The sequence below is a fragment of the Drosophila ficusphila genome, unplaced genomic scaffold (assembly GCF_018152265.1).
Source record: "Drosophila ficusphila isolate 14025-0441.05 unplaced genomic scaffold, ASM1815226v1 contig_414, whole genome shotgun sequence".
Taxonomy (NCBI): Eukaryota; Metazoa; Arthropoda; class Insecta; order Diptera; family Drosophilidae; genus Drosophila; species Drosophila ficusphila.
This window is the reverse complement of record NW_025064328.1, coordinates 8,250,803-8,277,173: the sequence shown is the minus strand read 5'-3', so window position 1 is coordinate 8,277,173 and position 26,371 is coordinate 8,250,803. Positions and strand designations below refer to the sequence as shown.

The 26,371-nt window shown below is 44.6% G+C and overlaps 2 protein-coding genes across 12 annotated transcripts; both read left to right on the top strand.

Moving 5' to 3' along the window:
* The first annotated feature begins 740 nt into the window (after nucleotides 1-740).
* Nucleotides 741-8,262, top strand: LOC108090551 (serine proteinase stubble). Of its 5 annotated transcripts, none has more exons than XM_017189290.1 (6): nucleotides 741-1,317; nucleotides 3,049-3,228; nucleotides 5,552-6,094; nucleotides 6,324-6,501; nucleotides 6,785-7,163; nucleotides 7,653-8,262. In XM_017189290.1, the coding sequence occupies exons 1-6, from the start codon at nucleotides 1,113-1,115 to the stop codon at nucleotides 7,866-7,868; spliced, it is 1,701 nt and encodes a 566-aa protein (XP_017044779.1). In that variant the 5' UTR covers nucleotides 741-1,112; the 3' UTR covers nucleotides 7,869-8,262. The 5 variants fall into 5 exon arrangements, with proteins under 5 accessions (XP_017044779.1, XP_017044781.1, XP_017044782.1 ...); XM_017189289.1 differs by lacking the exon at nucleotides 741-1,317 and adding an exon at nucleotides 2,333-2,937; XM_017189292.1 differs by lacking the exon at nucleotides 5,552-6,094.
* An 850-nt stretch (nucleotides 8,263-9,112) lies between these two features.
* On the top strand, nucleotides 9,113-24,310 carry LOC108090535 (mucin-5AC). Of its 7 annotated transcripts, none has more exons than XM_017189264.1 (9): nucleotides 9,113-9,212; nucleotides 14,932-15,136; nucleotides 18,799-18,956; nucleotides 19,017-20,601; nucleotides 20,908-21,357; nucleotides 22,471-22,648; nucleotides 22,704-22,856; nucleotides 23,072-23,343; nucleotides 23,549-24,310. In XM_017189264.1, the coding sequence occupies exons 2-9, from the start codon at nucleotides 14,932-14,934 to the stop codon at nucleotides 23,710-23,712; spliced, it is 3,165 nt and encodes a 1,054-aa protein (XP_017044753.1). In that variant the 5' UTR covers nucleotides 9,113-9,212; the 3' UTR covers nucleotides 23,713-24,310. The 7 variants fall into 7 exon arrangements, with proteins under 7 accessions (XP_017044753.1, XP_017044757.1, XP_017044755.1 ...); XM_017189268.2 differs by having other exon boundaries at nucleotides 9,141-9,179; XM_017189266.1 differs by having other exon boundaries at nucleotides 9,166-9,187.
* The last annotated feature ends 2,061 nt before the right edge of the window (nucleotides 24,311-26,371 follow it).

The window sequence follows — 26,371 nt, the reverse complement described above, 5'->3', positions numbered from 1 at the left end:
GCCACAAATGGCACAATCCCTAACTGCCTGGCGGTAATTTGTACATTAGGCACATTAAGCCCAGCCAGCCTGCGTTGCCCAATTGCTGTTGCTGTTGCTGTTGCTGTTGCTGCAATTGCTGTTACTGTTGCTGTTGCTGCTGTTCGAATTGCTGCACCGCAGCAACATCTGTCGGTGGGCGGTGGCAATGAAATTGAAAATGTGTGTCATTGAATGGTCAATAATTATCAGTAAGTAATCATTAATCTCCAGTTGCAAGCTTCTCTGTCCCGAAATGTCACGCATGAAAGAAAACGCCTTTCTGCTGAGTGGGATTTTCCGGCTGCAATTTGTTCGGCAATTGTTGGTTTTGCTAAAGCACCAATTTGTGTGTTTGGGGGAAAACGCGACTTCCTCTTCGAAATGGTGAAGGTAGAGAGGTAAAGAAATTGGAGATTAGTCATGGTGACAACGACAACGACAACGACAACAGCAGCGGCAACTGGCAACTGGCAACATGCAATTGCCAGTTGAGCGGCAAAACTCGTTGCCTTGGCCACTTTCGTTTTCAACGCAAGTCTCTCGACGACTCGTCTTATATTGTATTGTATATTGTATTGACTTGGCTTTTCTCTCCGCTGCGCTCTTTGGTGACTATTACTCAATAGTCGCAGCTCGGATCGCGCTGCGTACCGCTCGCAAGTCGGTCGGTCGGCGGTGTTGATGGCATTTTGATTTTGAATTTGTCAGCCAACTGTTTATTAAGTGTTTCGACGCGACGGCAAACTGTTCGCGAACTGCGGCTGCATTTGGGCGACGCGAGACCGCAGAAAGCCGCTTAAAAAAACGGAGTGTAAAATATTAAAGATTCGCTCTGACTTATTGCCCAATCCGCGAAGAAGCCGATCCGAGTGCGGGGTGGAGAAAATTGAATTGAGTGAACTTAATTCCGATTACTGGGCGAGCACCACTCCATTTCGGACTGCTATGCAAACGAGGCGCGATTATTCAATCGAAAACTCGCGCCGCTACGTGAATTAAGTGAAACACAATTGCAGAAATCAGTGACAGCGGCGGCAACAAAAACCGAAACAACAACAAAAAAGTGTAAACAACAACGAAAGTATTGCAAAATGCGCTCGCCGCAGCCGCTGCTGATGTTGCTGCTTGCAACAGTTGCTGCTGCTGCTGCTGTTGCTGCTAATGTTGCTGCTGTTGCTGCTGCCGCTGGCCAAAGCAATTACAATTCGGTTTACAACGAGGTGATTCCGAAGGAGCTCAAGCAGGCCATCGACAAGGAGCTGCCCAAGGAGGCCAAGTTCTTCGATGAGTTGGACTGTGAGTATTACACCCGGAGTTCCCCTTCCCCTGCAGTTGAGGCAATCGAGTTCGTTGCCTAAGTCTTTCGTTTCGCCTTACACAATTTGCATATTAGTTAACACGCCATGCTTAACCTTGATCTTCGCTGCTCCCCATGTCAAGTTCGAAACACGATTCCCGATCGGTCGGGCAATTGGGAAATACAGTGAGTTACCATCGCCGAAAATTGGACTTGGGCCTCCGGCGAAAGTTGAACATTCCGTTCTTGGGCAGCCGATTCATCTTGCTTAATTGGACTTTCCAAGAGAAAGACACGAAAGCCAATTAAGCCCGCGCTCAAGGTGATTACACATTAACATAAAGGCCCAAACAGCAACACTAAACACCAAACAGCAAACAGCAAACACCAGCGATGTAGATCCACGAAGAAAGCCCGCGTTTTGGGCAGCTGTGAATGACTATTAAAACGGCGGCCAGCCGGGCGAAATATGATAAATCAAATGCCACTATGTGGCGGCTGCACAAGTTCAATGGCAGCTGCTCCGCCGCGGATATATGTAATACGAGTATGAGTATCAGTATGAGTATGAGAAAAGCAAAAGTGTTTCCAGATACCAAATACGAAATACCGAACCCCAAACACCGATACTCAGACGGGAAAATCAACTGCAATTAACTTCAATTGCACACTGGCAGCATTCGAAAGTGTTAACAGCAATACCGCTGTGATTCGGCCATTTTCCCAAAGATTATAGATTATTTGCTTTGGCCTTTTATGTAAGCAGAAACCTTGGCCAAAAAACAACGAGCCACACAAAAAAAAAAAAACAAAGCAAAACAAAAACAAAAGTCCAATTGAAGTCGAGCAAATTGATGGTTCGGCAACATGTTGCTGGTTTACTGGCAACATCACCGACTTGCTCTGTTTCGGCAAAGTTGCTCTGCAAGTGAAATGGCCAAAAGCGGAATGTCTTCGGCTCCTCGACGGCTCTTCGGACCGCTCAGCTCGGCTCTTGGCTCGGCGGCCACAAAAGCTTGGCTTAGTTCTGAGCCGATTTTCCCGACGCGCGGTCGCCTTTTTCCGTTCGCTCTCGCCTTTCGCCGACTGCCGACTACCAACTACCAACTATCAACTGTGTGCGCATGCGTAAAGAAAGATAATTCCAGGCGGAGATCTCAATTTTCTTTTTCGCCCGAATCCAAAGCGCGTTGAAGCCGCGCATGCGTGAACCGCCCAAGAAAGCGCCTTAATGAAAACAAAAGTGAAATCCTTGGTGCACTAGTGGCAGGACTACTCAGATCGCCGCGATCCACTTGCAGTGACGGCTGGCGCATAATAAAATCAATCATAAGCCAGAAAGCGAAAGTGCAACTACCCCATCGAAAGTGAAAGTCCGCGTGCAACGCCTCCTTCTTTCAGCTCGCTTGCCATGTTGCCATTGCCCAGGCACTCCAAGGATACTTGGCTGCGGCTGGCCATCCTGATTCCCACCTGTTTGGCGATTATAGAGGGAGCAGATGGGTTGGGATACCCCAGTGCCCAGCAGGAGCACGACATGCTCATCCTGGATGCTCTTTCCCGCAGAAGTGGAACCGGATACTACGGCGAGAACAGCGTGATGGAGATGCTTTCCCGAAGTACTTAGCTCGACCAATTTGACTTGACTCAGAATCCCCCAATCACCCAATCCCTCCCCCGAACTCTTTATAATTTGGTTCCCCTCCAACCCCTCTCTCTTGTTCTTACAGTGATCCCTCAGTCGTGCCGCTTTCGTGGCCACAAGTTCGAGTGCGGCCTGTCCATCTCATGTGTCTTGGGCGGCGGCAAGCCATTGGATCTCTGCTCCGGCGGAATGATCTGGTCGTGTTGCGTGGACAAAGATCTCGACGCCGAGGAGAGTCCACATGCCGCCCCAGTGAACAACACGAGTGAGTATCCATCCCTCCCCCCGTCAGTCAAACGCCTTACCCCCATTCCCCTCGCCTACCATCGAAATGGTTCCCGAAAACCCGACAAAAACAGTTCGTTCTGAAAGACATTTCGCCGCCCGCTTTCCCCACTGCATTGCTGCATTCCCTCTAACAGCAAATTGCTGCGCTTCGAGTTATGCAACTCGGTCTCGTATAATAGAGCAATAAATTAGCTCGCATTTCGAAAATGACAACAAATTGCCCTGCACACAAGCAAACAGCAAAAGAGCCTTTGGGCCCAGTCTGGGCAAACACAGCTAAGTGGTTAATCCAGTCGGAATGTTTCTCCTCTTGATATGTAGAGTAAAAGATATAAACAGACATATTGGTTTAGTTTTGCTATAGATTATTGCCTCCTTCAGTTGAAATTGATTGTATCGTTCTGGTACTATTAGTATTTTAATTGATTTTTTTTTAAAAAGGAACATGTTCTAAATACAAATCTAATAAAAAAAAATACATAAGTTACTTAGGCATTTCTTGAAATTCTTAAGATGCCGTGAAAACGAGTTTAAATTAGACCAATCTTGGGAAAACTTCTATATAAAAATCTAAAAGTCTGGAGTTAATTCAATTTAAAGAAACACTGTTTTATGGCCTTTCGTATTCTCACAATTAAAACTATCTCATCCAATGCGAAGTTAATGTTTCCGTTAAGATATATTAAATGGAGTGAAAGTACTAAATATTATTTTGTTCTTTTGACCCAAAAAAAGTTAGAAAATTATGAGGAAAAACATATTATAATTGTAAAAGTGTAAGGGAATATTTGTATAAACCTTAAAGATACATTTATTGTAAGTAAATAGAGTGACATGGATGTTTTGTATTTTCACAAAACAAAATGTGTGTTTAATAGAAATTATTTTAAATTAAATAGAACGGAAGTACTTAAAATTATTTTCCATCTATCACCCTAGAGAAGTTTTTAAAGAGGCCAACTGGACATTGTTCTTAATTTTTTTTGCTTTTGGTCAGATCACCCAACAAAGTAATCTTCCGGAAAATGAGACAGTTCTTTTTGTATGAGAAAGTCTTAAGATAAGAATCCAGCTGTGGGAAAAACCATTTAAAACACAATTAAGAAAAATTTGAGAAAAATTTATGCACAAACAAATATTCTTTTATTCTCATTTTATTAGGCAGAAACTTACTTAGCAACGTTTGTAACTACTTTTGGTTTTCGATTTTATGTGTTTCCTTCATACGTTCACATTCCAAAAGCCAGCTTCGCTAGTTTATGGATCAATTGGCTTGCCATCAAGTGCATTGGCGATATCGTAATCGCAGTGGCTGCAATTACCAATTCGGCAATAGCTGCATGTAGAAGAATACCCAAGAGAATAGATAAAGCCACTTATATTATGCCACACACGCATAAGTGTGGCCAACAAAACTTAGTTTGAGTTGCTGTTTTCCTTCTTCAGCTATTTTGTTGTGCTCTGTTTAGTTTTCTAGATGTCTGCCTTCTTTTTCGAATGCTCACGTTGCAAACGCAAAGGCAACCTGAACAATAACAAAGCATTACAACATGTTATGAATAATTCTTAGTGGAAAATTTTGTTTTCCATCGCCTCTCTTTCTTTTTCAAGCTCTTCTTTGGCGGCACATCAATCTTGGCTGCAGCCTTTTCTTTTGCCGCAATTTAACTTAATTTTGAGAGTTTCTTCCCCTCCGAGTTTCGAGTTAAACATTTCCTCGAAGACCGTAAAGAAGCGGGTTCTGCGTGCTTTCTTTGGTAGTTCATGTGTAAAGTTTTCCCAGACGTCTCTGGCGACAATGATAAAGCCGAAAAACACAGAGGCAACCCGAAAAATGGGCAAAACTCACTTGCGGAAATAAACGAAGGTGAACGTTTTCGCATTTAAAAGTGAAATTTTCGGTTTTCTTCTTTGTTTCACTGGGGCTTCGAGTAGAGCAGCCTGCTCTTCGACTTCGGAGGGTTTTATTATTTTGTTTGCTTTCAAATGTGGGAAAAATCACATCAGCGAAGTTACGGCATAGCCGCGCTCCTCGTCCAAACTCGAAAGTGTTAATCAAGTCATGACACAGAATGTCTTTCGGATTGGTTTGAATTACGTGCGAATCACCCAGTCTTTGTCTTAGTGGCCCCGACTGACCACTCTTCGCTGACATAATCGCAGTAGTTTGGAGTAGTTTTTATTATGATTACTTGCCAGTTTTTTTGGGGGAAAGTCTGACACCAACTCCACTGGTTTCGGTGACCTGTGGAGCTGGTGGTCACATAGTTGTCATCCCGTATCACGATTCTTACACACAGGCGACATAATACACTTGCATGACATTTACCCCGATTTGTCGACGAACGCCAACAAGCCGCAGCACCACCACCTGCACCACCACCACCAAAGTGGCAACGGCCTGTCAGCGGCCCCGTCCACCTCATCCACGGCCTCCTCCTCATCCTCGGCCAGACCGGCTTACCCCAGCAGCTATTACGGCACCAAGCGACCCACTCTGTACAGCGGTGCCAATCCCTACAAGCCGAACTCCAGTGGAGGCTCCAGCAGACCACCCTCCTCCTCCTCCTCCTCCTCATCCAGTTTGAATAGCTGGGAGCACGAAACCGGTGGCCACCTGGGCTCCGTCAACGGGATCACCAACCACCTGGACAGCTTCTTCGATGCAGAGTCACCTGCGTTGGATTCTTCCGGGGCACCGCCATCGCTACATGAACCGCTTCCGAATGCCCAGGCCTTTGCGGTGGGCAATGTCCTGGATTTGAACGCCGGCGAGGCGGCGGATGAGTACCAGAGTGGAGGAGGCGGTGGCTACCACGATGCCAACTATCGTCCAGTGCCGGGTACAATCAATCAACCAATCTCACACACTCTCTCTCCTTTTCTCTGTTTTCTGGCACCTCTGCAATTGGGTTTCCTTTAAGCTGCACCACACAATCACTCAGTTACTCTGTCACCAAACACACTCTTGTTCTCTTAGATTCTGTAGATCTTTACCTTACTTGCTCTGGTGTTGTTCTATATAATTCTTTATTCAATTTTATATTAATATTTGTACTTCTTTGTTCACAGGCTGCGGAGAAGTCTACACCCGATCCAATCGCATTGTGGGTGGCCATTCCACGGGTTTCGGTTCCCATCCTTGGCAGGTGGCGCTGATCAAGAGCGGTTTCCTCACCAGAAAACTCAGCTGCGGTGGTGCCCTGATCTCCAATCGATGGGTGGTCACTGCCGCTCATTGTGTGGCTACGTAAGTGGTTGATATAGGAATAGAAAGTATCAGAGGTATCACAGAAAACCTTTACAATTACATCTGAAAATTAAAAGATAAAAAATTTAAGAATATCCTTGAACCTTACCTTTTAAAATACTTTCCCAAAATTTGAACATTATTTGTAATTTTAAAGAAGCTTTATAGTTTCTGTGACACCAAATAATTTTTTTTAGACTTCAAACCTCACATTTTGAATAATATTTTATTAGCACTTGAATAAATAAAAACCCTTCTGATAAAACCTTTTCTTCCAATTCAGCACCACCAACTCGAACATGAAGATCCGCTTGGGGGAATGGGATGTTCGTGGCCAGGAGGAGCGCCTCAACCACGAGGAGTACGGCATCGAGCGAAAGGAGGTGCATCCCCACTACAATCCCGCTGATTTCAAGAACGACGTGGCCCTAATCCGTTTGGATAGAAATGTGGTCTACAAGCAGCACATCATTCCCGTCTGTCTGCCGCCTTCATCCACGAAACTGACTGGCAAGATGGCCACTGTGGCTGGATGGGGACGAACCCGACATGGTCAGAGTACAGTGCCTTCGGTTTTGCAGGAGGTGGACGTCGAGGTGATCTCCAATGATCGCTGCCAGCGATGGTTCCGTGCAGCAGGTCGCCGAGAGGCCATCCATGATGTAAGTTTTTTAATGGAATGGCAAAAACGTGATATCAAAGAACAACTGGAGTAAATTTTAATGATTTTAAGAAACACTTATTTAAAGTATGGAAGATTCCTAGGTTTTTTTGAGTTTGTTATATTGAAAGCCTTTTCATTACCTTTCCAAAATGTACCTTACCTAAAATGATTCAAAAATCTTGAAAAGCTTTAAAATAATGAACATCTACTTCTTTGCGCATATTTCTAGTACAGTTGTAAACAATGCTTTCCTTAATCAAAAATTACAATTGAATATAAATATTAACACAGATTGAATTGGTTAAGACATAACGAGATCAAATTTTCTATTCAACTTATAATAATAACAAATTTGAAAGCAATTGGATCAAAATAATGTCTTAAATTCTCTTTTCCGATTCTCTTTATCCGATTTTTTCCGTGTTCTAGGACATAATATACGTATACTTTTTTTAGAATTATATTTATTCCCGTCTATCTCTTCCAGGTCTTTTTGTGCGCCGGCTACAAGGACGGAGGTCGGGATTCGTGCCAGGGCGACAGCGGCGGGCCGCTCACGCTGACGATGGACGGCAGGAAAACGCTGATCGGACTCGTTTCCTGGGGCATCGGCTGTGGGAGGGAGCACCTGCCCGGCGTGTACACAAACATCCAGCGCTTCGTGCCCTGGATTAACAAGGTCATGGCCAACGACAACGCGTAGGAGCCACTGCACCATCGATTTTTAACCGGAAGACTGCAGTCGCCGCTCGAGGAGTCCTGCAGTCGGTGCGTCCGTTAGCCAGGCCATGTGATTCCTCTTCGACTCGGGGTTGCTAGTGTGTAAGATCAAGGTCTTTGAGCCTTGTATTTATTTTACCTTCCATTTGTTTTAACTTCCGAGGGATCCCTGTACTCAATCAACCTCACTTCGGTCGATCCTTTCGCCTCCATTCGTTCTCCATTGCATTCCACGCATTAGAATAAGGTTTTCGATATTTATTGTACACTGCTCGACGAAAGATTCCTACATTTGAGATCCACTTTCACCTATATTTATGTTTATTATTTTAATTATGTGTTAATATACAAATAAAGAGTATTAAAATTTTTACAGATTTTTTGGTTTCGCTGTATATAACTTTTTTTATTTTTGTTTTTGTTGGAGAGGTAAAAGAACTCGAACATTTAAACAAAAAGCCTGAAAAATACATTTTCAAATATATAATATTTTTTTTATAGAAGGAGAAAAAACAATTTTCAGTTTAGGGTAGCAATCAATATAAAAGGTTTGGAACCTTTTCAGAAGCAAGTTCTGATCTGCGTGTTTAGAAGCCATTTTGACATCACTGGCATGCAAGCAGTTTGGTTGGTGTCTTGACTAAAGTAATAGATTATTATTGCATGCTTTTCAGCTGAATCTCAGTTATGCCAAGAAGATTCATAAAGGAAATGATTTCGAAATGAATTGGAATCTGTATTTATCTTGTTGGGCAAACAAAAAACAGGGCCAGCAAACATTAGCCAGAAAAATTCAGAAACACACCAGAGACATAAATAGTAAACAGAGATATCTTTCAAGAGCCGAGATAAGCCGAAAAGGTCCAAACTCTTTGCGTTGAGTGCAACTAAAACTGGGTCCATGCAACAGGTGCCGGTGCCACATGCGGCGCATGATCTGAATTTCTAATGAGCCCAACTTCCGCTGGCCAGTATAACCAGTGGCCAATATCATGACCAGGCATCGTGTGGATTGCGGGCCCATCAAAATTCAATAACATAATCAGGGGGAAGAGGCCGAATCGAAGTGGTTGGCCAAGGAGCTTATCAGCTGCGCTCTCTCTCAGGCCGGGAATGCCTCTGCCGCTCTTAGCATCCACATCGGCATCCACTTCTTCGTCGGCGATTGACCAAAGCATCGGGGATCGCTGGGGATCCGCTCCCCAGGTGCTCGGCTGCTCAGTTGCTGTGGAGCAGCCCCAGTGTCAAGGTCTCTCGAGTTCAAGGAACGGCCAAAGACACGCGTCATCGCCAAGTCAGTCAGTCAGTGGATAGCTAATAGCTAATTGTGCGTTTTCTTCTGCTTTTCTGTGTTTTGTTGTGTTTTGTTTGCTTCATTAAACAAAGATGTTGCGAGACGCGGTTGTGTGATTTATAATTGGGTTTCTTTGGCAGTTAAATGGCTTTTTCACGATCCCTAATGATGTGTGAACGAGTGTTTACGGCGGTCTTGGCATAATTCACAGTGCAAACCAATAATCACTTAAGAGTGCAGTTTGTAAATATAAACAGTGATATATATTTAACAGAAGTTAACGATCAGGAAGTGTTATGTCTTAAAAGAAAAGTTATTACTCAGATGTAACCGATACCAACATTAAAATATTCAAGAACAAGAAAAGAGTTCACCATGCAATTCTTATCAGCCAACTGGTTTGCCTGTTAACTCCAACAGCACAATAAAGATTGACTTTCTTAACCTGACGACGTGCATAAATTAAGGCACAAACAAACGGCAACCAACACACTCACACAGGTGACAAAGAATGGCAAGCGGCAGCAAAAACAAACTCATTTGCACCACAAAATATTAAAAGAAAAAGCCAGGCTAACACATACACACAAGTGACTATGTGTGTGTTGGCCGCTCTGTTGTCCTCTGCTTCTTGCTGTTTTAATGTGAAAGCGCTGTTAACCCCAAACTCCCCAAAAGCCCCCTCTTCCCCCCGCCAAACACCTTTTGCCGCCAATCAGCTGTGAGCCGCCTCAAAAAAAAAAAATAAGGAAAAACAACAACAACAACGAAAAGAGAGAGGTGGTGAGAAGAGAGAGAGGCTCATTTGAATAAGAAACAGAAACAGAAACGGAAAAAAGCGCCTAGCTTTTCGGCCGTTCTCGCTGTTTGGCCTTAATGGAAACCGTTATGCGCGTAGCGCAGTCAGCGTCGACTGCACGCATGCGCACATGTTTTGTTGGTGGCGATGCTCTTGGTAATTCCACCAAGTGGGAGTGAGAAGGCGCACTCGGCACTTACCAATTTCGCCTTACCAAGTTCTTCGGCTCTGCCGGCGTGGCCAAATCTCAGTCGACGCAGGCCGAGGCAGCGGCAGCGACTGTGGCCGCGACTGAGGCAGCAGCAGAGGCTTCACCTGGCTCACCTGGTTTGTGGATCTTTTGTGTGAGCTCCACTCCGCAGACGTGCGCAACTTGTCGCGCTCTTAACTTGGTCTTCTGCTCGTCTTCCGTCTTCCGCGAGTGTGTGTCTGTGTGCTTTGCGGGCCCAAAACGATTCTCAGTGTGTGCCTGCGTGTGTGTGTGTGAGTGTGTGTGTGCGTGTGCGTTTTGTGTGTAATAATTGGCCTGACCCAAAGTCCCGAGGCAAGTTCAAGTGCAAGAATACAAGAATACAAACCGAAAGGAAGCACAGCATTTCGGGAAACACATTTTTCCCAGCCGGCTAACAGTGCTTTGTGTGATTTTTTTGGCTTAAAACAAAGGCTGGATTCCGGAAAAAAGGCCAAGAGCCAGTGTCAAAAGTGAAGAAACTCATAAAACAAACAATTTACGAAGTTAAGAAGTTAGGCGGAGTTATAATAGCACTCATATGGTAACAGCAAATTAAAGAAATGACCCAAAATAGCTGGCCGCAGTGAACCGAAGCTCGACGTCAACTGGCAGCCAACGCAAGTAAATGCAAAAGATCCGAGTCTCAGATACGCATCCGCCAGATACGCCGGCTTTTCCTCGAGTACGTGTGCCCAAAGTGGCCGTGCACTTTCTACCGCGTACAAGTCAATTAAGCGCCAACTCACTATGGCCACAAAAAAACACAAACAGAAACAGAAACAGACATACAGATACAAATGCAGATACAGATACAAGCTCAGATCCAGATACAGATGCAGATACGTATACAGATGCATCCGATAGATGCGCATAACTGCAACTAACTGCAACTAACAGAGGCCACAAAACAAGAGCAACAAGTTCAAGCGCCGCAAACACGGCCAAAGCTCGAAAACGAGTCCAAAGCAAAAGTCGCTCTGCTCCTGCTGCAAATTTATTGAAATTCCTGCAAGTGCAGGCGAGCCGAAGCCAAAGCCAAAGCCAAGGCTTCTTGCCACGAGAGTTGGCAACAGCCAACAGCCAACAGCCAACAGCAAACAGCAACAGCAGCCGCTTAGTACAAGTGTTTCAATTGCGCTGCGACTGCCGACTGCTTCTGATTCTCATTCTGATTCTGATTCTGATTCTGAATCTGATTCTGGCTCAGACTCCGCGGAGAAAAGGAAAGAGCCAAAGCAGAAGGCAGAGCGCCTTCCCCAGCTTCCCCTGGAAACGCTCCTGCCTCTCAGCCTGCTCTGCTCTGCCCCTCGGCAAACGATTTTTGCTTTTCGGTTTAAAGAACTGGTCTGATAGTGGTTATGCCAATGCCCAGTCGAGGGTGTGCAGGGTTATTTCGACAGATAGTCTCCTACAAGGGGATTATTATTAACAGTTGAAAACTGTTAAACTAAATTAAAAACATATTTAAAGAGTTAATAATTTCGTTGAGGAAAATATCTAATCTGAGGATGGCTATAAATTGTCAATGTGATCTAGCAATACCTTTTAGGAAAATGCCATCTGAGTTAGGCTTCAACTGTTTAACGTTAATCTCTGTTTTAAGACTACTTAAAGTTTACTATCTTCTTTCAAAGAAATAGTTTTTGGAGAGTGGACTTAAATAGTAGATCAAAATATTCATACAAAAGAGATGAAGTAAAATAATCTTAAGTGGTTATTATTTCAACTATTTCTTTTTCTTGCCAGACCACCAAGCATTGAAAATACGTATGTTCTTCAACGTTTGAAAAAATTGAAACATTACAAACCTTTGGTTTTAATGATCTTATCAAAATTTAACTTAAAATATTTGTCTCGCAAGTCTGACCTATTGATTCCAAGATTTATGCATGTTGTATTAAGCAGCCAGTGGAATACCCTTTCTGAGTCATCAATCGTGCTGCATTTGTTAGTCAATGAGATGAATCAGCAACGGAAACACTCATAAGATTAATCTCTCCAATATTAACCTAAATTGGTTGACATTAAGTGTTTTAAAGTGAGTAACACTAGGTCGACTCTGATCAACAACCACACACGACTCTTCCTTATTGTTGGCGGCCTGCCAGTCCGCTTGTCTTTGGTCTAAAACGCACTCTCCATGGGAGGGCGAGAGAGGCGGGGAAAATGGGGGGAAGAGGCACGTTTGTCTTGCGGCCACAGATGATCTGGCAGGCAGTAGGATGCCTGTGTTGCGTTATTTGCATTTCACGTTCCCAGTCCGCTCTGGTTTATACAGGTTTGCCGGGGAAGATCTCCTGCCACGCAAAGATGATGATGATGATGATGATGACGGGCTGATAGGATGAGATAGGATAAGAGGATGGGGCTGCGTAGGGTAGCATAAAATGCTGCCTCGTAATTATTGTAATTTGCATTCGGCATTTGCAATTGAGAAATTGCCGTTGATGGTTGCATTGGGAACTGAGGCAACTGCGGCTGCCGAAACAATTAGCTTGGATCGGCCCTCAGTGACAGGCGATGCGCACGCCTGCCCATCAAGTTTGTGCCCTGAGTCTTTCGATGTTGGTCTCAACTAATGAACTTTGGCTGCCAGTTGGGAATAGGTAGCCCAGAGATACCGAACCGCTGAGCCATGGCAGCCCGCAGCTGAGTGGACACAATACCAAAAAAAACAGAAAAAAAAAAACAAGAAAAAACTAAGCAGAGACATACAAACAAAATTTCTCCGAGCTCCGTTTTTGGTAAGCAGAAATGAAAGCAGCGCCATGCGAGATGCACTTCTTATTTGATTACACTAGAAACGAAGTCGAAGTCGAAGTCGAAGTCGAAGTCGAAGTGTATGTGGTTTTCTTTTGACGACCTAGCCGTTCCGCGGCAAATGGCATAATTCTTTTGTTCACCATTTGAAATTACAAGCTGCTGGCACTGCTGCCATTTCACTTTTCTTTTAAGTAAATACTAAAAAGAGCCAGAAAGAAATTCGTTGGCTTTCGCTTTTACGCAGAGCAAGCTCGCCTGCAAAATGTATTTTTAATAACAAACAAAACAAATTGTAATTTCACTTTTAACGAGCAAACGGAATTGTCACTTGTATCGGGTCGCAAATGGAAATTACTTAATTGCCCATTAAGCGAAATGGAGTTTCGAGGTGGAGCTGGATTTTAGGGGACAGCCCCGGCGATTCGATGGCGATCGGATGAAAATCATGCAAATCATCCGACGCTTCTGACGCTTCTGACCCAGATCCCAGATCCCCAATCCCCGGCCACAACTCGCTCTTGCCAGGCATTCTGGTTATCGCTCAGAAATTCATGTTAATTTGCACACAGAGCCAACGCCAACACAATTATACAGATACGCATACCGATATGGCCTGAACGTGACCCAAATACACAAATAGCTGGCCAACATTTTTGAGGCTGCGAAAAGCCAAACAATCGTACTACTATACAAAACTGGACTTGAGATCGGCGCGTAGTGAATTGTTTGATTTGAGTATTTGTCTAATTGAGGCAATCCGGCAATCCGGCTGCATATTGTATGTTTTATGGCTTCCGTTCTCGATGGGGAACTCTCGATAGGGATTTAGCATTCGGGCTTAATTAAAGCTACTTGCTGAGCTGCGGTCCAAGTTCCTCTGAGCCAGGTTCAACGACCGTATTACGCAACTCACAGAACAGCCGCTAACAATGAGAGTTTCCCCCTCCACCCCTCTTCTCCCCTTTTTCCCCCTGCGAACGCAGCTAATTTCTCAACGCTGCAGAATCGTGACTGAAAGAAAAAGACCAGACCAAACAGAACAGAACAGAACAGAACCGAACTGAACGGAGCTAAAAGAACAGAATGGTCGATCAATGGGATGTGTTGTCACCGCAAGATGCCTCCGGGCATGGGCATAAGTATGCGATATACCAATAGACATAAAGACATGTAGACATATGGACTTCAGCATAGCGCCCTGTCATCGGATCCCGGAGCAGGTCCAGTTATCGCCAGCCAACTCATCATCACTCATCATCGTCGCCAGTTATTGGTTCGCTTTCTTTGATTGCTCCGGTTTATGTCATCATTTCTGTACATTTTCCAATGCGCCAGCGATGAACTTTCTTTGCCGGATCGAACTGCGGCTCAATTAGGCGTGTGTTGAACCTGAGACTAAAGCTGAAGTCGATGAGAACCAGTTGGCATTTGGTCTGGGTCTGGGTCTGGGAAATGGATTTGGAAGTGGGAAGCCGCGGTCAAATGGATTTCCGTACGGTTATATAAACGTGGGACAGATTATACAATCAGCTAAGCGATTCCCGCTTTCTATGCACACACACACTTTTGCTTTTCACTCGGAGCATTTTAGGCATGACTAAACCAGCAGTCCGGCATATTACACATACGCCCCGTTTGCCTCGGCAATTTTGGTTTCTGTTTCTGTTTCTGTATTTTGTTTCGTTTTTCCCCCGTTTTTGCATATGCAAGTCACCGGAGACAGACTTTCACCTACTTGACTCAGCGGCAGTGGATTGTGGATTGGATTGCTTCTACGCACTTGTTGCTTCCTCCGATTCGCCCGCTTCTTTATTTGCTTCCCCATTTTACTTTTGTTGTTGGTGGGCCAAGCCCAAAAATAAAAAATATGGATAGGTTTAGCGATCAATTTGAATAGGGGGGGTCGTAAACGCGTTTCACATTTCACATGACTCACCAGCGTTTGTGCTCTCTTGCAGATGGGTGCACAACACACGGATACAGACACCTACTCGTTAATAGCAGCCAGGGATCTCAACGCCGAGAAGAGCAGAGCATTTGCGATATCCCCAGCCAAGATGCCACGCCCCAGCCTCCTCCTCAGCCTCCTCACACTGGGCAGTCTGCTCCTCCTGACGATAGACGCCAGTCCCGTCTTCGTGGATAATCCCAGCTTAGCTCAGTGTAAGTAGTAAGCCCCACACTCTATACCATATACCCCATTCCCTGTATCCCCACTCTCACTCTCCCTAATTGAATCATCGGAACCATCGAGATAATGCGTGTCAAGCTCTCACTTAGCCGGAATTACTCAGCGGGAAAGGAGATTCGGCTGCAGATTCAGATACCGATCCCAGCTGGGCCTTTCTTCCTCCACTTTGTTTCCCAAGAACCCCAGCACTTTCTCTCACGTAGACAATTAAACTTTTTTTTCGGGGAGCATCCGAAGTGATTACAATGGAGCTAAACCCAGATCCCAAGTAGCCACACCTTCGACCAGAAGCTGAAAGAAACTTAAGAAAATATAATAAGCACGTTCCGCAAGATGAAATAAGTGCGCCAAGAAGCGAGCTGGATAACCCAAATAAATTACAAAATGTTTTAACATAATGAAAAAGGTTGATGCCATCTTAAAAAATAAGAAAAATACAAACTTTTTGGTTTTAAATGCAAGAGAAATGTGTACATCCGAAACATATTTGCTTAGTGAATACAACAAAAAATTTCTTAACTATTCTGTAATACTTTTGTATGAAAAGGCGAATAATAGTAATTAATTAACTAAGGCCAACCTGGATTTTAATCATTCTAAATGACTTTATTATTTTTCAAATGATAATCAAAATGGTTTAATTGTGTTTTAATCAACCATATTTAAAAAATATATGACAAAACTGTAAATTGGTAAACCTTCTATAGATGTGTCCATATGGACATTAAAAAAGAGGATTAACTTCTGAAACGCTTAACTTTACGATTAGAAAAGTATAGTAAAAGTTAAATTTTCAGTTAGAGAACCATATCGCGATGACAGCAGCTGCCGGCAAACAAACTTTATTGCCAAAAAGACCCGAACTCAACAGCAGAAACAAAAGACTTAAGCGACGAACTTGTACGCTGCGAGACCAAATCGGGAACAGAAACAGAAAGAGCAAAAGAGCAACAGAGTGAGGGCATTTCTAATGAAAGTAATCAAAATTAATGACAATAGAGACAGGCGTTGCCGGGAACGAAGATTAATTGGGTCACAGCCATTAAGAATCAAATTTATACGCTATTAGCACTTCCTCTTCGGCACCGCGCAGCTGCCAATTTGTCTGCCGGACGACAACAAAGCGCAGCCTTTGAGCGGAGATGAAAATAAAACTACGAAACTTTCATATAAACCGGGGCTGGCCAGCAAGCCAGCAAGCCAAAGAGCCGCAGAGCCACAGAGCCAAAGTGGCGAACGTCAGCGGGCAAAAGCAATTGAGGTCAGCCATCAAAGAATGTTGCCATAAAATAAGCAACCGCCGCCGAGAGTCGGGCCAGTCCGCCTTGGACCGGGAATCGGAATTGGAATCGGAATCATACTCGCATACTCGAATACTCGTACTCGGACTTGGACTCTGGGCAAGAAAGCGTGTGCCGGCGAGCATTTCATGTTTACGACTGGACCGCAGCGGCAACAAAGAAAATATAAATAATATGGATAGCTATCGACATCGACATCGGCAGACGGGAAGACGGGAAGACGGGCGGCTGCAGAAAGCGGAAAGTAAATTTGATGGCAAGTGAAAGGGAAATAAGACAAACAAACCCGGAGATCGAACTGAAGCGAAGTGAGGCGAACCGAACCGAACCGAACCGGGCACTCCGTTCTTGGCTGGCGATGATGACCCACTTCGGTTGTGGCTGCGCCACTCACCCACAATCGGGCCACGAAAATGTGGTGCCGCATTCGCATGCCAAAAACGAATTTCCTACATTGCAATGCGGGCCAGTCTGTTGTATCCCCCCCTTTTGGCTTCAGTTCCCTCGATTCTGGCTGCTTGGTAGGCCAAGCGAGTGGCTAGCGAAACATATGCTAAGCTGTTGACCCAAAAAGCCACAAAACGAAATGCAAACAGAAACAGAAACAGAACCGCTGCCGGCTCAACCACGATCTACGGAACGTGACAATGTCTCTGGCCGAATCCACTTTTCGATGGATTGACTTTGGTTCTGGCTTCGGTTTTCGGCTCTGCTGCCCGCAAGTTCGTGTCTTGAGTCATCCGTTTTTGGGCCGCCTTTCAGGCATGGAAACCCAAATGCCCAGGAGAACTCGCTGCTGAATGTCGTGTTAAATGCGCGACACTTTGCGGCTAAAGTTCAATAAACGCAAAACACCAAGCAGCCAGTTGGCAATATTTATTGCAATACCCTTTACAAGGGTGGGAATATCAATGCGTTGGGTTGCTTTATATGCAAAGAATGTAGCACGTTTTCTTTTTAAACTGTATTCCAAATCTAGTTTATGACTAGCAATATATTGTAATGTGTAAGGAGAATAATTTACATTTTAGGAATTAATCAAGCTAATCAAGCTAAAAGAACATTTCAAAATGAAATACTGTTTCGGATATATACATTTGCTTGAAATCGCATTGAATTTAAATATTTACGTGTATACTTCTGAAATGTGTTAAATATTTTAAGAACTTTGTTCGCCTTAAATGTTATGGTAATTATCATTTATGATATATTGCTTAAAAGCAGTTTTTTGTTTAAAATGTATAAATGCTATAGTTTTTATTTGCTATATTATGCTTTTGTACATTTTTATTAGGCTACTATTTATATTTTGAATAGTTTGTTTACAGCCTCTTCACCATAGTTTGTTATCTTATTTAAACTGGAATGTTAGTAGCTTCTAAAAACAACAATGAAAGTAATATCCGTAGTTCTCACCTTCCGTAATGCTTTCTAAAAAGGTATTTAAGCCATCGCCCTGGCCAAACGATGTCCGATTTGTTTTCCTTACTTTTAGCAGCAAAATCAGGCAAAGTGGCTTATTTATGTGCGAGTATTTAAAGCGCAAAGCCTGAAATGCCACGAGAAGCTTGTTAAGTGAATTTATGAAGGAGGGCGAGAATCAGGACCGCCAGCTGGGCTTTCTTCGCGGACTCTGGTCGCTTTTAAAGGCCCTCGTCCCTGGCCGCGATTTGTCAGAGCCCCGAAACACTAATAACTCTTGGCCCCGTGCTGCTGCTGCTGCTGCTGCCTGTAATTATATAAGTTCAAAGCTCGGGCTCTCGGATAATTCTCGGCTCGATTACACAATGACTTCGCGATGATGATGGTGGCGATGGTGGTGGAGATGATGATGGTTCTTGGGGAAGCGGCAGCCGCAGAAGAGCACAAATCATAAATAAATAACAATAATGCGGATGGGCTACTGTTGCCTCATCGGGCGGTCTTGTGTGTACGAGTATGTTTTGGCCAAGTGATGATGACGCCCTTCAGCGATCCGGCTGCTTTTATGGGTTCTCATTTGGCTCTGGGCTCATGTTCGTGCTCGTGTTAGTGTTTGTGTTCGTGTTCGTGTTCGTCTTCGTTTGTTGCCACTTCATTTTCACTTGTGTTAACTGTTTGCCTAACGGTAAAGGCCTGGCTCAAATTGGCGTACAAATTCGAAGGCGTTAATCGCCGCGGCAAACGGAAATGGTGTGGAGAGCAGTCGATTCGAGTCGCTGTAACCAGAATAGGAATCACATTTGCTTTGTCCCCCCATTACCATCACCACTACTATCATTATAATTATGATTGCTGTTCTGTGGTGGCATTATACTTATTGTTCCCTGTTGTTATTATCTTGCCATCGACAGTCCAATCTGGTCGAAATATCCGTCATCTGCCCTGCATCGTTCGCAAATCTGGACGCTCGGGAGTCTGCATGTTCGCCATCGATTGCATCAAGCAGAATGGCACGCACCTGGGCACCTGCATCGATCGCTTCTACTTCGGATCGTGCTGTGCGATGAAGGTGGGTAATTATCAACTATCAGTGTACCAATATCCCCTAACTGTTGGTTCTCTTTCCCAGGAGGAGGCCTCGCTCTTCGCGCCCGAGATCAACGACAACAGCATCGACCAGAACACCATTTCCCACTTTGCCCACGAGTCCACCACGCTGCCCACCAGCGCCCTCTTCAAGCTAACCACCGAGAGCAGCTTCTCGAGCAGCAGCAGCAGTGGCAGCAGCAGCAGCGGAGGTGGCAGTAGTAGTGGCAGCACCACCCACCAGCACACCACCAACGAGCTGCTGAAGAACGTCACTCAGTCGTACCTGAGCACCGCTAAGCCAGCACCTGTTCGCACCACCAGTAACGGCAATAGCACACTCGCCACCACTCGTCGCCCACCGCTGGCCCACACCACCCACAAGAACTCGCACTTTGTGGTGCGCACCACTCTGAAGCCCAATGTGGTGCAGACGACAACGCTCACACCCACCGTTAAACCACCGCGACGTCGCACCACCACCGCCAAACCGGTGCTAACCACGGCTCCCATTCTGGTGGAGCAGCGCATTGAAACCACATCGGTACCTACGAAATTCGTGACTTTCCAAATTGTGGAGACTACGACGCCGGCGGTGACGGAACCCACCCACTTGCAGGAGACGACAACCACCAACAGGCGGCACACAAGGCCAACTGGAAGTAGTTCGGTGGCCAGCAGGACAACCAGTAGAACAACAACCACTATCAGCACAACGACAACCACGGCAGCACCACCCACCACAGCAACTAGCACAAAAGCAGCGGTAACCACCCAACGTCCGACACCACCGCTGCGCACCACCACCCAAAAGCCCCACAAACCACATTCCAGTCGGAGGCCAGCGCCAGCGAAAAAGCCAGCGAATGCGACAACAACCACAGTGAGTGGGTCGCAATCAACAAGGAAGCCAGTGGATAGTTTGGCTAGTAGTAGCACCACTGCAAATGGCACCACAACCAGCACCACATTGCCAGCCCGCAGGCCAGTCATTCAGACGACCAGCAGTGTTAGCAGCAGCAGTAGCAGCACCACCAGCTCAACATCAACAACCACCGGACTCAAGGACGAGCCGACGAAGAACCGCACCACAACAAGACTGCCGGAGCGCACCACCCAAGCTCCGCGACCCAAGCCAAAACCCACTGGGGAAATTGTCAAGGTGCCCGTTCTACTGGCTGACCAAACAACAACCACCGTAACAACGGACTCAACCAGCAGCAGCAGTCCCTCCGAGACACCACCAAGTAGCACCACTTTATTGGTAACCAAAAAGAAGCCAACAACCACCACTGCGGCACCAACAACAAGTACTACAACAACCACAACGCCAAAACCCACTCGGAGAACCACAACGAAAGCTCCAACAACAACCACTACAAGAGCTACAACAACCACAACTAAGGCTCCCACAACAACCACCACCACAACAACAACCACACGCAAGCCCCTGGTCACCACTGAGGCACCCACTTTTGCACCCCTAACAACAACCACCAAAAAGACCGGCCTGATCACCTGGACAGATGTGGAGGCTGAGCCACCGACCAATGCCAGCATTTCAAGCGATTGGATCCCACTGGCCTCCCAAACAACAGAGGTGGCGAACAAGACTTCCGACACCACAGGTGAGTCCAACAACACTCAGAGAAATTAACTAACGGAACAAAAACTATTTTATTACTTTGCTTGTTGTACAAAAACAGCTAAATAATAAGTATAGTAGATTCACTTTTATTTTAAATATTTTAAATATTTTAAATATTGGTTCACTAAATTTCTTTTAAGTATGTTTTGATTAAATGCATTTTATTAAGAGACAATCAAATTTTGCATAGTATAAAACTGCATCTTCACCAGATTTTTCTAAGCAGAATATTCTCTCAATGTAATGTAATGGCGAAACTAATGCATGTCTTTTACTCCTTTCGCAGCACCACCCAGTGCCACCGACAAAGTGGTCATCTCGGTGGCCACCAGCGTCAGTGAGGTGGAGAGCCAAGTCCCGCAAAAGACCACGAAGCCGCCGAAAGCCACCAGCACAGCCAAGCCCACAACAACAACAACAACAACAGCATCGACGACAACAACCACTGCAGCGACAACCACAGTGAAAACCACAGAGGCACCAGCGAGCAGCATAGAATTAGCCTCATCTACATCATCTTACACGGATCTTAGTAGCGAGGTGGCAGCCAGCAGCAGTTCCAGCACCACCAGACCCACCAGCCCCACCAGCCCCAGCAGCACCACCAGCAGCCCGACAACCACAGCTGAAACCACCGATTATAGCGGCGAAGAGCCGAACACAACGACCATCGAGGCTACAGGCAGCACCACCGTGGCACCCGCCAATGCATTGGAGGGCGTCGATTACAAGGAAGGTGAGTGCAGCGAAGAGGCAAACGGGTTTCTCCTGCGGGGAGAATTCTATTAATACCTCTCCGCCGACTTTGGCCATAAGACAAAGCCAACGTGCGTGGCCATTAAATTCAATTTGAAGGCTAAACGCTGGCCTTGAGCCACCATCGGGCTGAAGACCACGGCCAAGAAGCGGAGACATCTTCCGAGAGGCTGTCCTCCGCCAGCTCATAAATGGTTACACTCGGAGAAAGCGAAGCCAAATGTGTGGCACAAGTCACGGGGGTTCTCCATACCTGCGATCATTATCAGTTGTAGGGTTTAATATAAACAGGAAAGAGGTTTTGTTTATGCTTTCTTAAAGGCTTTCCAGCCAAATAATCAGAATCATTATTTATCAAACATTTTTTGAAATATTATTTTGAAAGCATTATACAGAAAATCTTTCATTGTTACACGCCAGAAAGCTTTTATACACAACAAGTTTCTAAAATTTCTCTCCGTGCAAGAACACTCCTAAGCTGGACTTTTGCTAGACGCAGTCCGCAACAATTTTTACAGCAATCATTTACAATAATGACTGCATCGGGTATATGGGATCGCGTCGGTCATTGTGCCGCATGGGTCACGTTGCCGGTCGTCTGCCGAAGCCAAAGTCGAAGACCAAGTCGAAGTCGAAGTCGAAGCCAAAGCTAAAGCCCACCGAAAAAAAGAACCGATCTGCAATCCGCACTCCTTTCCCCGTCAGCCTGTTGACCGATTTGCGACTTCAAAAGCAATCTTGATGCACGAATCGAAACGAGTCGCGCTGAGGAGCTGAAGAGCGGAGCGGAGTGGATCAGTTCGGTTCGTTTAGGCTCGGTTTCGTTTGGCTCTGCGGCCAAGACGAGTTGCTGGCCATAAAGTAGGCCGTTGACTGCCTGCCTCGCGGCTGGCCAAAGTCAAGGACTGGGCTGCTGCGCCTTCCTCTTGGCCAAAGCACATTACATTCGGGGCCGAAATGACTGAGTGCCAGGCGGAGTGATTAAAATGTTTAAGGCCCTGGCGGGCCCATTACCTTAATTGTGACCTGGCGCAGGCCTATTAGCCAAGATCCCACTCTGAACATCCTCTGTTCCTTCCTCGCTCTCTTCCAGTCTGCGGTCGCCGCATGTTCCCCGAGCCCCGGATCGTCGGAGGAGCTAATGCCGCCTTCGGCCGTTGGCCCTGGCAGATTTCCCTGCGACAGTGGCGCACCTCCACTTATTTGCACAAGTGCGGAGCCGCTCTGCTCAACGAGAACTGGGCGATCACGGCGGCCCATTGCGTGGACAAGTGAGTACAGGATGGATAGTAACGATTTCTGGTCCTAACAAGTGTCTCGTTTCAGTGTGCCACCCTCCGATCTTCTGCTGCGTCTGGGTGAGTACGATCTGGCGGAGGAGGAGGAGCCCTACGGCTACCAGGAGCGCCGTGTCCAAATCGTCGCCTCTCATCCGCAATTCGATCCCCGCACTTTCGAGTACGATCTGGCCCTGCTGAGGTGAGTTAAGTCTAGATTAAGTAGTTAGTTAGTTCAAGAAATCTAGGTGCCATGTGTACAAGAAATCTTAAGAAGATACCAGATACGAAAATGAAATAACAGGCACTTTATGGGTGCCAGAAAAGTTATTAATATTATTATATTTAAGGGGCATTTTAAACAGTTTTAATTTCTTTGATGCATTACTTACCACATCCGTTTCCGTTCCAAATCAGGTTCTATGAGCCTGTAGTTTTCCAGCCGAACATCATTCCCGTTTGCGTGCCGGACAACGACGAGAACTTCATTGGCCAGACGGCCTTCGTTACGGGATGGGGTCGCCTCTACGAGGACGGACCTCTGCCCAGTGTCCTGCAGGAGGTGGCGGTGCCCGTGATCAACAACACCATCTGCGAGTCCATGTACCGATCCGCGGGCTACATCGAGCACATACCGCACATATTCATTTGTGCCGGGTGGAAGAAGGGAGGCTACGACTCCTGTGAAGGTAAGTAATAACTGAATGATTATCAGTTGGTATTAGTAATATAAGGATTACCGGTAGATCATATTTTTTAAAGAAATTTATATATATTAATAGTGTAACTGATAAACAACAAAATTATGAGAAATATTAAAGTAATATATATAAAATACGAGCATACACATTTCTTATATGTACGCATGTTCTTAATTTCCCTTTTTATTTTCAGGTGATTCCGGTGGCCCCATGGTGCTGCAGAGGGAGTCGGACAAGCGGTTCCAGCTGGGCGGCGTCATCTCGTGGGGCATCGGCTGCGCGGAGGCCAACCAGCCGGGCGTGTACACCCGCATCTCGGAGTTCCGGGACTGGATCAACCAGATTCTGCAGTTCTAGATCCCGTCCCGACCCGATCCTTAGTGAATGCCTAGCACGTCTTCCCCACAAAACGGCATCGGAAACTGAATCCAACTGAGACTCGGACTCGTGCTCCGGTTATGGAGGGATCAGATCAGATCAGATGGGAGGATCAGATCAGATCAGATCGGCCATAACCCGAGCAACGATTCCAGTTGCCACCATTTACCTCCACCTGCCCGCACAGCAACCACTGAAGAACCAGAAACTGATAGCACTTCCATTGTCATAATCGTAATCTTACTCTTAGCCTACGTTGCCTAGCCTAGCCCTAAAACTAGTTAGTGAATGTGATCCCGATGAGATCACTGTTGCAGTCACGGCTCTCGTAACGTATTAACCGATTGGACCCTAATTTATTCCCATTTGCTGTACATAATTTTCTAAATTATTGCATAACATTTACACGTAGCTTTAGTCCTATACAATATTAATTAAGGGGACTCGGCGGCGGTCGGGTCCTTTGGTAGGGCATATTATCACGTAAGTCGCTTCTCCCCGAACCGAACCATGCGGCAGAAGCTATTGTAATTTTATTTTATAACGTACTGTAATTATTTATTTATAGCAGCTCATGCACGACAAAATTAATTCAATTAAAATGTTTAAAACAAACAAATCTCATTGCGTTTTTATTAATGAGTGGGTTCGAATGATTAGTTGAATGCCTTAAAAAGGCAAACAAATCAAACGAAGAGGTCTGCTTAATAGCCTGCTTGTCAGTCTGTTGGCTTTTAGCGGGAAAAATATCAGAAGCCCACTGAACATAAACCTTTTTTTTAAGTATTACGATATTTCGAACGTTCGAGTGTGTCAAATAAAAATACTTGCTGGCAAATACTTTCTTATTTGAGTCTCATAATTAGAAGAAATTCATATTAAAGAAATTTGTTTAATGAACTTTTAATGAATTTTCTTAAAATAAATTAGTCGAAGGCGTTTTCGGCTTTGTTGATGAGACATCTTATTTGTATGTATTAATAAAACTACATTGATATACTAAGTCATGGTTAATTTTTATTTTATAATTTGAGTCGAGTAAAAGAGTAAGCTGCTTGCGCCCAAGTGCAGGCACCACTTTATGTCATGGATTGAGTATCGGCTATTTTAGCCGGGGAACTCCAATTTTTTTATTTACGGGACTGAACTTGTATGTAGATAGATGTATGTGTAATTAAAGCGACATCTGGCGGTAAAATATATTTAAAAAGTGTGGTGGCTAACTTGGATACTTATTAAGCGGTAGTTTGAACCACTGCTAAAAACATAGAACTTTAAAGAAATGCATAGAACCGCTACACGTCCTTGCAAAAAACAAAAAAAAATGGAATCAGTTTTTACAAGGCGTTAGCAAGTAGTGCAATTTATCAAAGTTCGCGAAACATCGATATTATTCAATGCATATCTGCGCCAAAATAGAGGAATGAAATTTAAAAATTAGAGTTTCGAAACATGAGTGCAAACAGGAAAGCTGGATAAGAAATTTTTTTGACTACAGTGCATTGACAAACTGCTCCGATTGTTCTTAGAATTGGTATATGATGAAATTATATTCTGCCTGGCCATTCCGAAATACATACTTACTTATATAAGTTGCACGTAGCAACACACAGCTTTTAATATAGTTTCTGCTCTAAAACTTTGAAGCTTACGGACTAATGGGATTTAGGGACCAATTGATAGCTGAGGGACAATGTTGATAATCGGAAAAAACAGATATAAGGCAAAGAAAAATCAGGTACATTCCTAGAATCAACTGCCATTTTAAAAATGCATGTATCCGATTATGCGATGGATCGATCCACTGTTTAAATTTGAGTATTATTTTTTTCCAAGTTCCCCATCTCAGCCAGCTTTGAATCACAACTTACCGCCTCCAAATCACAATCTTATATCCCTTACCCCTTCCCCCATATCCAAATGAAATCCATATCCCTGTTCTTATTCTTAAAGAGATAACTATAACTATAACCACGTCCACCGTTCCCAGCCGAGCTAGCTCTCAAAGCGGAATCCCCAACACCGCCAGAACCGAAATATATTGAAGAGACCCAAGCTGAAGAAGCTAAACCTAACACAACACTCGAATTCCAAATGCATGAGGCGACATCGAACTTGGGCACCGATTCAAACATTATTTGGAAGGTGCCACTGATGCCAAACTTAAAACTTTCTTCGCCGGGAGGTCGGGCACACGACTCCAATAAATAGAAAAATTTCCAACATTTGTTTTGCATACGTAAGGTTATTAAATATGCGAAACATGTACGCAGAGTGATTAACACGCAAACCCGGCAAAAATGTAAGATGGTCATATAAAATGCCAGAAACAAAAAATGGGAAATCCGTTTTCTTTAAAAAATGACTAACATTTTACATAAAGTAAATTTGTAACATCCGAAAGTCTTAAAAACTTATATTTACGAGTTAAGATTGTGTACTACACTTATAGTTTGAAAACCACTTAAGCTATTTTTAACATTAAAAATAAGTTATATTATTTATACATTATTATTTTATTTTATTATTTATATTATTTATTGATTTAATAAAAAAGCGATCTATGCTTAATCTCTGTGTTCTTTTTTTATTCAGTAAAGCCAAAAATAATATGGTTGAAGCTTTTTACGAGCTTAGT